This window comes from Leptodactylus fuscus, chromosome 9, assembly GCF_031893055.1.
Source record: "Leptodactylus fuscus isolate aLepFus1 chromosome 9, aLepFus1.hap2, whole genome shotgun sequence".
Taxonomy (NCBI): domain Eukaryota; kingdom Metazoa; phylum Chordata; class Amphibia; order Anura; family Leptodactylidae; genus Leptodactylus; species Leptodactylus fuscus.
In genome coordinates this window covers 80,388,492-80,402,571 of record NC_134273.1, presented here as the reverse complement: position 1 = coordinate 80,402,571, position 14,080 = coordinate 80,388,492, and the positions used below count along the sequence as shown (strand labels likewise).

General features: G+C 41.1%; 1 protein-coding gene across 10 annotated transcripts in view; it reads left to right on the top strand.

Moving 5' to 3' along the window:
* FOXP1 (forkhead box P1) overlaps positions 1-14,080 on the top strand; it is a 497,110-nt gene that overhangs the window by 395,810 nt on the left and 87,220 nt on the right. The window contains exon 1 of one of the 10 annotated variants that reach the window (XM_075287505.1): positions 3,768-3,929. The exons of 8 other annotated variants lie outside the window; for them this stretch is intronic. In XM_075287505.1, coding sequence (XP_075143606.1) covers positions 3,789-3,929 — 141 coding nt within the window. In that variant the 5' untranslated portion in view covers positions 3,768-3,788. Of the gene's footprint in view, positions 1-3,767; positions 3,930-4,284; positions 4,746-14,080 lie in introns of those variants that run through there. One more of the 10 variants, XM_075287507.1, reaches the window with a different exon arrangement.

The window sequence follows — 14,080 nt, the reverse complement described above, 5'->3', positions numbered from 1 at the left end:
CTTCTGTGGAGGCATCAGCTCAGTAGTCAGAGGTAAGCAGATAAATATATCCTCATATCTATGTATATAGGGCATGTGTGCGTTTGACCCTCCCCGATGTCAAATGGTGAACATGAAGTCTCGGAGCTTAGCTCGACAAAAGTCCTTCCACAATTAAATATTCATAACAACGTGTGTAAAGCCGGGGGAGGGGGACTCTTATTAAATACATGAGATGCAAAACCACTTTAGAGGACAGCACCTAGTGTCACATACCCTTATCTGTCACCGCAGCCTTGGTTTTCTGCCTTATAGCGCGATTCGACCTACAATCTGATGGTTTGTGTATACGGCTCCCGATGACTGGTTCTAATTTGTAGGTTTCTTAATTAGCTTGTAACTTTGCTTCTCTAATTACAAACAGTTCTGCTTTTGCCCCGGCCCAGCAGCAGCAGCTGGGATGGTGACCTCAATTTGTTGCAGCATGGAAGAGGTTAATCATTGCACTGTTTATTCTTCCTTACAATCAATCCAGTTTGTTGCAGCATGGAAGAGGTTAAGTCTTTGCACTCATGGATTCAAAAATCAAGACTTGTTTTTGTGTGCCATTTTAATGTGTGTTTTTTTATGTTTTTTGGGGGGAGGGTGTTGGGAGGAGGTTCAAAAATTCTGTGACCAGATTAGAAGGGCAAATAATTTAGAAGTCTGGATACTCAAGGGAAGATTTACCAATGGCCATGGCATGGGAATTGTGGGCACATGGCAATTTGCACCACAAAATGCACAACTTTTTGGATCTGACCACTTCTGAGAAAAGGGGGAGGGGGGATCAGGGAGAACAGTGGGAATTTATTCTAATTCACATCAGAAAACGGGGGTGCATTGTTGCTTAAATTTAAGCTAGCTCTTCACATGGCATGGTAGAGACCCAAGTATGAAAGGGTTTTTATCATTAAAAACACTGATCCCGTATCCACCTGGAGACCCAAAGATCAGGAGAACGGGGACCCAATAGTCCTCAGAGCCTACTGCATGTGAGTGAAGCATCAGTGTGTATGACCAACCGGCGCTCCATTCACTTCTATGGGCCTTCTGGCACCTTCATGGAATTTTCTAGAGTCCCGGCCATGGAACGCACTTGCATATCGTTCACAGAGTCCTACATCGGGGACTTTTGGGGCTCCATTGTACTGATCCTTGGGGCTCTCAGAGGTCGGGACCCATACCATCTAACTTCTGATACGTGGAGAAAATGGGCAAACTAGAGAAAAATTATGTACCACAATCTTGCCTAAACGTGCCCAAATGGCCAGAATTCAGGCACAGCCACCATAGTAAACTTCCCCCATGTTTTTTTTTGTGACTGTGTTTTAGGACTTGTAAATAAAGAACATAAAATTCAACTCACATTTTTTGTGGCCCGGTCAGATTCACCACAGACCTCTTAATAGTTATGATGCATCTCAGGAAATCCATGTACCAAAAACTTAAGTCTACTCTTGTAAGGTGCAAGTAATCTTAGGGCCGCCTGCACACTTAAGAGTAGGATCTGGACCCAGTAAGGAAACCAGCGCCGCCTGTGTCCACTATCCTGTACTGCATATACGGGGAGACAGAGACTCCTAGCATGATAGATGACTATGATGCAAAGTATCCAAGTCTACTGACTGGGTTTGGGCCATCAAATTTGCCATTGGACAGACCAGATTTTCTGAACTGTCTGTCTACAGGAGGCCTAAATGCATTGGGCCATGAAGCGGGCCTCTTCAACCACACACACCCTGCCCATGTCCCATCCAACGTTTTAGAAAATGGCATGAGTTGTGACAATCTAAGGACATAAAGGTGCAGTTTTTGTTGCAAAGTTGCTTGTCAATAGTATTAAAATAGAAGCAAATGTGACGCATTGAGTAGTGGGTAATACTTGTGGTTCTCGGGGCCGGAGGGGCTGACGCAGGACCATCCATATTGGGGCTTCTGTATGTTCCATAGTAGGAAAAATACAAATAGAAAGTTTACTTTTTATGTTTTTGCTATTGAACGGCATTTGACTCATTCTTGTCCATGATAAAGAGATGTGACGGCTACTAGATGCCCCTGTGTATGTGATCAGTGTGGGGGTTTTTGGGCTATTATATCGAGAGTTTGCATATTGCACCTGACATAGGGACAATACCCAGTACTGGCTCTGTAAATAACTATTAGATTTACATGTGAAGGTTTAGATGCATTTTTGTTGCAATTTTTCTTGCAACACTGAAAACCGCAGCCAAATCTGCTTCAAAAATGGCAGCAAAAACATTGTAATCAAAAACTACAACCAAACCTGCTTTAGCAATGGCAACACAAGCCATCTTGTGTAAGAAACCAATTCACCCCTATATGCGGAACAATGTGAAAGTCCCCTAAAAGATGGAACAAAAATGCCACGCCCCTACCACATGGTTTACAAGACCACAACAGCCGGAGTCATCGACACATCTGTATCGCCCAAAAATATAAAACATTACTGCATAAAAAAACTTTATACCAAGATCCCTTAAGTAAAAATCAATGGTTAAACCATCTTTGCAGATTTTGGGACATAACGTAGGATTTTTTTCCAATTGCACTGATTTTTGTTGGAGTGGGAACGACGCCGGTGCTTTTTTTTCTGCAGCATGCAAGGGGTTAACCGTGTACTGTTTATTCCTAACGTACAGTGCATAACTATATCACGCGTGTTATTGCGCCAGTCTGAGGGGGGTTATCTGACAAAAACAGTCCTTAAAGCAAACACAACAGCAGCCGAGCAGATGGACACAAAACACTATGTAGATGTGTTTACAATGCAGCCCTGACGGCAGAGGCATATGGGAGAACGGGTTGGAGTGGTTACCGGCTCACACTCCACCGCAGGAACAGGTTTTAGGTTGTTTTTGTTTGTCTGTGTTTGCAGGCAACTGTAACAAACAAACAAGTTGTGAGGTGTGCCCCACCGAGCCCGGGCCCCCTGCCGACCTCCCCCTGCCACCCTGGGACTCTGAAACCGCTCTGGGCATTGAAAAAAGAGGAAGCCAAAGTGGGAGGAATCTTACAACTTGATGGGATTTAGTAACCCTGCCCTCTGTTTTGTCTCCGCCAGGGGACAAAGATGCTCCTCTCCCTGACTTTTAACCCCTTTTTGCTATGCTTTTCTTAAAGGGCCAGCCAAACTCAAGTGCTCACACAGTCCCATCCCCCCTCATATAGATGCAGATTTCTGGATTGTTTCTAGACATCCTGGCTGATAACAGGGAACACTAGTACATTTTCCACGTAGGAACTTTTTGTGCTTGTAGTTCTTGTTTATTTATTATGTTTGTGCATTGTTACTTTGTATTTGTTCTCTCCGTCCTGCCCCCGGGCTTGTTGCTTTGTGTTGCTGCTGCAAAGATGGCATTTGTAAATATCGTCCGGGGTTCATCTTCCAGGGGCCGTTTTCCTTCTTCTAATCTAAAAGGTTAAACTTCTACACTCTCTTGTAGCCCACCCTTTATAATAATAAAAAAGTGCCCCCCCTCTTTCCTTCTCGTGTTTGATTAAGGATGAGTGTGTGCCCGTTTGATGGCCTTTTCAGAAAGCTGCCACAAGCCTGGTCAGGTCAAAGGTTTAACAGCAATTAAGCCCAGTTGCTTTAGAGACAAATGCATTTTTTCACCTGCCGCCAGTAGGAAAAAAAGAGGAAAAAAAAAAACGCCAGGGCTCATTGTGTTGGGTGTTTGAACTGATTATGTTTAGAGGATGGTTGTGATTGGTTGGGAAAGGCGTGGCTGCCAGGATGGTTTTGCATGTTGTCAGTCCATGAGCCACCCGTGCAATGTGTCTACAACCTGAGGAAACTAAAGGCTCTCCTTACAACAAGGCTTATTAGCTCTTCTCCGGGCCCCGGCTCTGCTTGTTTGTGGTGGCAGCTAAATGGAGTTTGTCAGGTTTGTCAATATGTGATTGATTTTGTAATTTTCCTCTCTTCCTCCCGTGAAACTTGCCAGAATCGTTCTCTCTTTTTGTTGTTGTTGTTTTTTGTTGAGAAGTGGTAAGAAGCCTTTCCAGCGCCTTCTCCAGCTTTGTTTACTAAGTTGCCTGGGATCCTCGGAAGAATTCCGGTCACTGCTCCTTGTAGCTTTTCTTCCTTTTGTTAAGGATCTTTTTTTTCTTTAAGGTCCCCCCCCTCTTCTCTATTCCCTACCGTCCTCTCATTGAACCCCCCCCCTCCTTCTAGTCTTCGGCTTTTAACAAAACAACTGACAGCGACCACTTCTCAGATACATGTCTTTAATTTCTATCAGCTGCTGTTATCGAATTTCCTACGCCGGCGGTAGCGTGTGCACTTCCAATTCCACGTGTGTGCCCGGCGCGATGTGTGTGAGCTCCTGTTTTTGTCTGTAGCGTTCGCTTATTCCAGTTTTTTTTTTTTCTTTCTTTCTTTTGACGTTGGTCGGTGTCGATCATCACGCGTGTTGTTGTCGGAGGCGGCTGCTCGCCACTCTTGTATTGAGCTGTCCTGGTTGATTGTCGAACCCCGTCTAAGAGAAATTTTTTTTTTTTTTGGTGTTTGTCTCGTGACGTAGAGGAAGTGGTTGATTTTTTTTTTTTTTTTCTTTTTGCTGAATTGTGTCGGTCAAATCTTTAGTAACCAGATCTAAATGGAGGTAATTCTCAGTGTCAAGCCGGCAACGTCGTCCTCTCGCTGCTCCTAACAAGATTTGCTTTTGATCTGGGGAGGGAACTCAAAGGGAAATAGAGAGGTAAGTTGTAAGTCTGGACTTTTTTTTTTTTTTTTTTGTATAACACGTACCCTCTGTGTTGCCACATTGAGCTGGCACATGTGCCCCACCGCTGCAGGTGGGTGTATCTGACAGCTGGCATTTTGGGAATGTTGATGTTTTACCATGTGCTCCAAGGGAATTGGCATGGCAAGAGTTAACTTCTCCACTTGCAAAGCAACAATGAAGTCATTGAAAACTTGGCTGGAGTGTTTTTTTTTTTTTTTTATTCCCTTTCCCTTTATGTTAGACTGTGTGTAACCAGACATATCTCAGGGTGTGCTCACAGTTTGTAGAATACCATATGCTGCACATGCAATTGTACTTTTTGCATTATAGTTTTTTTTTTATTTTTATTTTTGCATTTTATTCGTCTGTATCCAGTGATAGGTCATTGCTTCTTACAGTTGGTATTGCTGCTGTTGACACTTTTCGAGCTGTTTCATAGCCACCCCTGCAGGATATTTGCAGCTTGATGCCTCCGGGAGATAAAGGGTTATTACAGTGTCTGTTTCCTGCTGTTGCTGATGCAGGAACTTTGTGTAATAGTGGCTAGAACAATAATACTTTTTTTTTTAACCCCCCCTTCCCAAAAAAAAAAGAAAAAACGAGAAGAAAATAATTGTGAATGTTTTGTTTATTTATTTTTGAATTTTTATATATATTTTTTTAATTTTTTTATATTTAAAAAATCGATATTTTTGTTTTTATTTATTTTTGTGCGTTTTTGATCTCCGCTTTCCAGCACCGTTAACAGAGATGTGAGCGTCGCCAGTCTCGCCAGCCACGAAACCTTAACCGAGAGCCGATTGGCCTGACACTTTGTAATCAAACTTGATTTATTGTTCATTAGCGGAGCATTAGGCCTCTCAGGAAAGCCAGTTATTTGTGTAGCGGCCTGTCAACCAGCAGAATGCCAGCACCTGTCATTGGGCAATCATGAAAAAAGGTGAAGGAAATTAGAGCTCGCACTTCACCCACACACACAGCGGATACTCAGGTAGGCCCCTGGGTGACTTTTTGTCAAACAAGTAGCTACAGGGGATATTTCCACAGTCTTACCGGCACCCTAGACCAAACCGGCCCTGAAAACCCTACTTATGTATTTATGTGTTTTGGTTTATTTTTCAAGCTTTTTATTTTTTATGGTTTTTTTTTTTCTCAAGTGTTAAGATCTGAGGTCACATTGATCTAAACTACAAAGGCTGTGACTGTGAAGGTGCAGAGACCGCAAAAAAAAGGGTCATTTTAATAGAGAGGCTTTGTAGAGGTCGAGAACCGCCACTTAGGACAGGTTTGCATTTCTGTACATCATGCAAATCCTCCAGCTAACAGACACAAATACCTTTTAGGTCTGTCATTCGGCCGGGCAGCAAGATGCCCAAAAACCGAGAGGGCATGGAAAGCGAAGACCAACAGTAGAGATAGCAGAGGATTTGGGTCTCGTGTGTTTTTTGTTTACTTTTTGTTTTGCTTATTTTTGCTATTTTTGCTTCCTTCTTTGCAACGTTTCTTCTCACATTTACCCGGAGCGTTCTTCTAGATAGGATCTGTGAGGTTGGAGGATGTCAGTGACTAGTTTCTAAGGCAGGACTGTATATATGGACAGACATTGGGATATGGTATATGGAGTTTACAGGGGTCGGTTATTAGTCTTATGATTACTTTGGTTTTTTGGTGAGAGGATCGTCTACTGAAATGTAGGTTTTATGCCAAGTCGTGAATATAGTGTATACATGTGTCTGTAGATGGGCCAGAGGGTTATGTGGAAACTATCTATCTATCTATCTACAATATCTATCTATCTCCTATCTATCTATCTATCTATCTATCTATCTATCTATCTATCTATCTATCTATAATATCTATCTATAATATCTATCTATAATATCTTTCTACAATATCTATCTATAATATCTATCTATCTTCTATCTATCTATCTATCTATCTATCTATCTATCTATCTATCTATCTATCATATCTATCTATCTACAATATCTATCTATAATATCTATCTATCTATCTACAATATCTATCTATCATGTCTAGATATGAGAATTTATATAACACACACTGTTTATATACCTATATCATGTCTATCTAACATGTATAGATGTTTGATAGATTCACAGAACATGTTGTGCTCTTGTGCCAAACGTCAGCCTCGGCTTATATATAGATATATAGAGACACTTTATCTTCTTATCTTATATCTTTCAACCTATTTAACCTGTATGAAATCTCTCCCATTTATATAGATGTATGAAATTTGCACAAACAACATTCTGTGTACTGGTGTAAATGAAAAACTCAGCATATATATATATATAGTATACACACTCCTATGTATCCCATATGTATAGAGGTATGAATATGCAGCAATAACCAGCACTTGTACACTTGTCCAGAATGACAAACTCAGCTCTGCTACACTTCGGCACTATGAAATTTCCTTTCCCCATACACATGTATAGTATTCCATATTGACACCTGTTCTGATGGGTTCACAATCTGACATGTCACCCAGTGTCTAAGTGGTCTTTACTAAGAAACTTCCCCAGATCAGGGCGCACCCCCCCCCCCCCCCATGTAGTGGCCATTGTAGTAGTAGTAGTAGCCTTTATACCTCTTCCTTATATTTTCTGATTGTCTTTCCTGGATTATTAAAAAACAACAACAAAAAAAAAGAGAATAGAAATGTGATTCAAAGGTGCTGCTCTGCTCCTGAGCCCTCTGTGGCGTTGGCTCTGCTTCATTGGTGAAGTTCCAGCAGCAGGGGCTGTGCGAGGAATCCCAGGCCAGGCAACAAAAAAACAACACAAGTGTGAAAAGAAAACATTATTTGATGAACTTGTGTCTGCCGCCATGGAAACGGGGATCCATTACTGTTTTTCCAGAGTATGGAATGAAAACATTCGGCATTGGGGTATATTATTTTCTTGTGAATCTAAGGGATAGGAATTTTAAACATTGTCATTTCAAAGCAATAGTTTTTCCAGTTGGTTTTTTTTATGATGTTTCCAGCAGGAAAGGAAAGGGATATATAAGAAATAGAAAACACATTGTATCCATCCATCCATCCATCCAATCTATCTATCTATCTATCTATCTATCTATCTATCTATCTATCTCCTATCTATCTATCTATCTATCTATCTATCTCCCATCTATCTATCTATCTATCTATCTATCTATCTATCTATCTATCTATCTATCTATCTCCTATCTATCTATCTATCTCCTATCTATCTATCTATCTATCTATCTATCTCCCATCTATCTATCTATCTATCTATCTCCTATCTATCTATCTATCTATCTATCTATCTATCTATCTACCTACCTATCCCATTTCTATCTATCCCATTTTTATCTATCCATCCATCCATCCATCCATCGTGTGTATCTGTCCATCAGTCTGCTGATTGATTGAACTTGAGTGATCGACCGATCTTAAATGATTGACCAATTGATCCTTCTCTTTAATTCCCTAAATATAATGACCTTGTGGTGTCTTATCTATCATTCCTATTGATCAATAATCTACTGATTGATTGATCTTGACTGATCGACCCATTTATTTCTTCCTCTAAATATGTTGATTTATTAGATGTTTACAGCATCTACCTGTAGATTCCATCCTACTACTGATTGATTGGTCTTGAATGATCAACTGATCCGATCCATCTATTTATTTCTCTACCTACATCACGGTTTCTTGCATCTATGGTCTAGGGCGCTTACTTTCCAATACATTATGATATTTTTGACTAATGCTGATGTTCTGCATGGGGACTACTGAGTTTTACCTGCAATCCTAAGTAAATCACAGGTAACACCTCATGTTGTGTCTTATCTTAGTGCCAAGTGATAAACAGGGAAGGGAAATGCATCTTTTGACCTCTGACTCTATTCCAGGCCCTGGTGCTGAAAATGTCAGGACATAAAAGGTTCCTGCACGAAGGATTGGATTCTGGGCAGAGTTCTCATTGGGTTAATGCAGTGTGACTCATGAAGCATCCTAAAAGCAGGATTGCATAATCTGGCAGAGCTGGTAACATTGTAAATCATCAGCGGTTACAAAGAAAAAAAAAAAGCTATTTCAAAAAGAGGAAGGGCCGATGGGGATCTGCTTGTTTACCCGCACACTAGGTGCAGTGTTTACCATAACAAACTCATGCAAAGTTCCCAGACTTGTAAATGTCCAGAACAACCTGAACTCTTGCAGTACACCCTTGAAATATCTTAAAGGAACCTGGCCCTTCGGACTGTATAGACCGCTTTATTACAGGCTGTTCTGCAGGCCTTGAAATAATTAGAAAGTAGACAATCAAATTTTGAGGTTTATTGTTGCCCATTGTGTTACCCGTGCTGGGTCTGTCTGGTGCAACTCAACGACCCGGGCTGAAGTTAGATGGTCTATTTCCAGCACAGTCTGTGGGAATGTCGTCAATATACTGGTACCCACGCCAGACAACGGGGTGGGGGCAGGGGAGGTCATTCTGTAGAATGGATTCATGTAATATTATGGAGGTCAGTGACTTATAAGTAGTGGTGGTTCAGTATCGGGGTTACCGGCCTGTGTTTTTGGAGCGTTGGTGCAGTATCGGGGCTGCCGGCCTGTGTTTGGAGACTCTCGGAAGCGGTTGACTGTAATGGTTTATTATTTCATAGTGTTCCCATATGCCAAAGAGTGGTACGGATGCATGACTCTAATAGGACCCGATTAGATGTATCCGATGTAGTGGAGCTTTTTGGGTTAAGATAATGTTGAGTTAAAGATTTTCCTAGTCGGTTATTGAGATCTCTAGATGCAAATGACCATCTCAGCTCTGCTACATCTACACATTCACACACCAGCAGTACTCCTTTATCCCATAATAGATGGCAGCAAAAGGTTACGTTCCCTCTCTCATCCCAACTGATGAAACATTTTGCACTCCCGAGTTGTGTTTATTTTAAGTCGGCTCCATTAATACGTCTTAATCTGTAACAAATGTTCTGTTATGCATTCATAGTTATTGATTTTCCTCTAGTTTGGGAAAATAAATAGAGGCTTAGAGGAGGGGAAGGCACACACAACACCTGCACGAAGAGATTGTGGGAAAGTTCTGACACCATCAGTTAAAATTGTTATTGTTTGGTCCAGACTTGGCTGGTTAGGACGCAGTTTGTTTGTTTTATGGAGTGCAGACTTGGGTTACTGGAAACTTGTTTTCTTTCCCCGGCACAGACTTCAATTACGTTTTATAGATCTTTCTTGTTTTTTTTTTCTTGGTGAGTTCATTAATATTTTCCTAAGAGAAGGGATAGTACAGACCTATCGAGTCGGGATCCTGCTGTCATCTTCCAGGGGCCTTTACCCCGGTTGACGAACATTGAGCTCTGGTGCTTTCGATTCCCCAGTTCCACGACGTGCGCTTTGGAAAGCCAACGCAATGAATATTTAGTAAAAAATGTAGTTGTCATTCATTATACCCCTGTAACGTGAAGAACTGGACGGCCATTGATTAGGTGAGAGATGGAACCTGCCTGTTAAACAATGAACTGCACTTAGGTTCTTTGAGGTCTATCAGCTCCTTAAATCTGAGACATCGTTGTGCAAATAGCCCAGAATAGGGTAAACCGACAGCATCTCAAAGGTCGTCATCTGCGATATCTCAAGGGCTCCTGTTTTTTTTTTCTTCTTCCTTCCTTTGCCTTGTATTTTCTTATTCTTTTTCATGTCTTGACAAAACAAGATGACACAAGACAGAATACATTAAATTTAGATTTGTATCTAACCTGTTACGGTGCTAGCAGTTTAATTTATTGCACTTTTTTTGACAATTCTTTACACAATTCTTTTAATTGCCGATCCACTTTACGTCAAAGCCTTTTGGCCTCGATTTTTCCAAAGCCATGGCTAGAGCTACGATATTTTTTCGTCTTTTCACCTTTAACACCAAGAGAGCCGACCGGTTGGAGCGTCTTCATTAGTAGTATATCAGCGAATGGCGAAATTGTCAAAGATCCCAATGATGTTTTCTCATTAGAATGTAATTTGCACTCTCGAATTCGACTGTGATCTATAGAAAGAGGTGTCTGTAATAGGTGAGAACAGCCACACGTCTTAAACCAATCCAAAATTTCGAAGTACGGTACGTTGACAAAGTTTGGAATCCGGCCCCTTGGCATTAGAGTGTAACTTTTTTTTTTTTTTTTTTCAAAAAGTTTTTTTTTTTTTTTCTTGTGGGAAGTATGGCCAGCTATGGCATTGATGAATGGGTACCTTGCTCCTTACAACTTAAAAGAGCAAATAGAGAGGGGGGGTCAGCGAGCTCGTTTATCAAAGCTGTAAATGACATTACACATTTGTACTGAGGAAGGGGGGGGGGGGGTGTAGAAAGTGCAATGTTATCTGCAGTCAGATATTTCCAGGAGGTGAAAAATATCTATTGTTTTCCAACTCTATTAACATAAATGTTTTTCTAATTACCATAAATAAACGCACCGCACTTCGGTTCAGCTGGTAATTGCAACGCAAGTGTTTGCATTTATTATTATTGTAATTGGACTTAATGATCTATTTCTTATTGTAATTTTTTTTTTTTTTCAAAAAATATAGAATTGTTTTGTTTAAGAGCTCTTTATATAGCGTGCATAGAAGAAGAAAAAAATAAATGGAGCACTTAAACAGTGGGGAAAAAAAAATAAAAAATAAAAAAATAAAAAAATTTATTGACGTCTTTGACTGTCGGATATTAACAGGGTTTAATTATTCCGAGCCTCCTTCTATTTTCCGAGCAATGGAATGGAGTATTTATTGTCACTAAAACAATTAACCTGGCAGGTAAGCTGAAGGCTGGCAATGAATACGAATGGAGAGATAAGATCAGGGGCGTCAGTCACCCCCAGTGAACCGCACGGGAGACGAAGAACACGATTCTATCTCTGCCCAACCTGATCATAACCGCCTCCCACATTATATCAAATCCTGTTTCTGTAAATGAGAACAGTTTTTATTTACATAAAAAGGGCTTTGTGAGAAGCAGGCGAATGACTCGCAGGCAGTTTTATCATTTACATTAATGAATCTTGCCATGTGGGAAGGTAGGGGAGGGAGATGAAGCAGAAGGGAGGAAGAAGAAGAAGAAAAAAAAAAAATCCAACTCTATTGTAATTTTTTTGAAATAAATTGTGGATTTGGAATTGGTCTACTTGTAAGTGGCGGTTTTTGTGTTTGGTCAAAAGGCTTTGTGCTGCGACACGTTCCATTCCCAAACTGTCTAGTAATAATTATTCATATGGAAACTGGGGTTATTCTAATACGGCCCTTTGTGTGTTATACAGATGTCGCGGAGCAGAGTTTGTCATTTTTCGCAAATTTACGGTGGTGTCGCTAGCAACGCAACATGACAACACCTCAAAGGGTTAATGTTGTGTCTGTCCCAAATGGTTGCCTTGTAGGCCAGGTATAGGAACAGACCTGTATAGATAGAACCGATACCCTCTAATATAAGAGAGAGCATATCGATATCGTCAGAGAATGTGTTACCCATTGCGCTATAAGGCTACGTCAACATCTACGTCGTAGTGAGACAGACGGAAAAGTCCTGCAAGTCTGTAAAATAGAACCGACACTTAATGGACCCCTTTATAGTCAATGGCATTCCTCGAAATAAGTCGTCCATTTGATGGACCGTTTATCCGTTCTTCTGCTCCTCCACCGAGCCAGGACAACGGACAACCCACGGAGAACACAGCATGAGGAGTTCAATGACCAGTTTTACTCAGTACTTGGTCCGTTTGGGCATTGAGTGTAGGGTGAATGAGACCCAGGCTCGCCTTGAAACTCAGTAGCCAACCAGATTTTAACTCTTCTTTGCCAAACACAATACAAGAATCTGGTTGGCCGATTCGCTTTACTATGACACTTGCACAAATCTTGTGTTGGCGAATAAGCTTCCCCGTGTCTTACGAGATCGGCCACAGGCCATTCATGGATATTTTTGAGACTTTTTGCATGTTCAAACCACAACTAATAGATGTGCTTGTGTCTACTGTGCCCCCTCTAACTAAATGTATATAGTGGATCGCATCTATAATAGCAGACCTTTACCTTTCTTATTGTTGCACTGTTTGCACTAGTGTTTCCCGATCCTTCCTTTCCGCTCTTTTTGAGATCCCTAAGTGTAGCTTTTTGTAAAGAAATCTCCCTTAAGTTGTTACCAAGACTTCTTTATGCCTCCTCTGTTAGCCTTAGGCACTTGAGTTATTGCAGATCATGTGACTTGTGGGCAAATAGTAATGTCACTCTATCCCGTGACATCAAACATATGGCCATTGGATGTTTTTGTCTTAACGGTAGGGTAGTACAGGTCCGTGAATCTTGTAGGGGTTAATACTTGGCAATCGCTGTTCTTTGCTTCACCATACCACCCAGAACTACCTGAAACATTTATCAACCCCTTGAAGGTTCCTAATGGTTCTATTCGGAACCGACTTAACCCCTTATCCCGACACGCCCTGCTTTTTACACAGCCCATTGCTCTCTTGGCAACACAGGGGTTAATTTGTCTACTAACAGTATAATTTGCATTTCAGATCCCTAAAGGCAGCTTGTTATGGGGTTGGGGCATGAAGGGGGGGGGGAGGTTATATATTATCTGATTCCTTTCAAAAACTACCGTCTGCGATGATTCATCCGGAATCCGACTCATTTTAATATACTTTTTTGAACCGCGATCAGTTTTGCGATTTAAATTTTGCGGTTCAAGCTTTATTGTCGACCAGGACGGAGACATAGCGAGCTGGCAGGGGTGGTCGATTCTTACACGGAGCAGCTGCGAATTCAAATCAATGTGAGAGAGAGGAAAGAAAAAAAAAATTACAAAAACTTCCCCTTTTTTTCTTTTTTTCCGCCCCTTGAAATCAATGCTTGCATGGAGGGTTGTGCAGAGAGTGGCGGCCTGTGTTTAATACAAAGTTTAGTTTTGACTGAGTACATTCAGTATGGGAGTCATAAATATTAGAGAGTTCTACTTAAGAAGTTACATGACTGTTTTAAATACTATTGATTTAAACCACTGGGTAGATTTTATGAATCAAAGTGTAATTTCCAACGCTTGGCTATATTTCTCCACAATAAACCACTCTCTCTGGTGTGCCCTTAGCTGCTTTAGAGACGTTCAACGCAGGATTAAATGATAGTAGTTACAATGATCAATAGGTTAAGACCAGGACAATCATTCTTGCCGCTAATGACCTCGGTAGTAATGGGTAATAAAGTGTGGGCTATTATGGGCTAGCGCTAGTTCACGTTGCCCTTTGGTGGT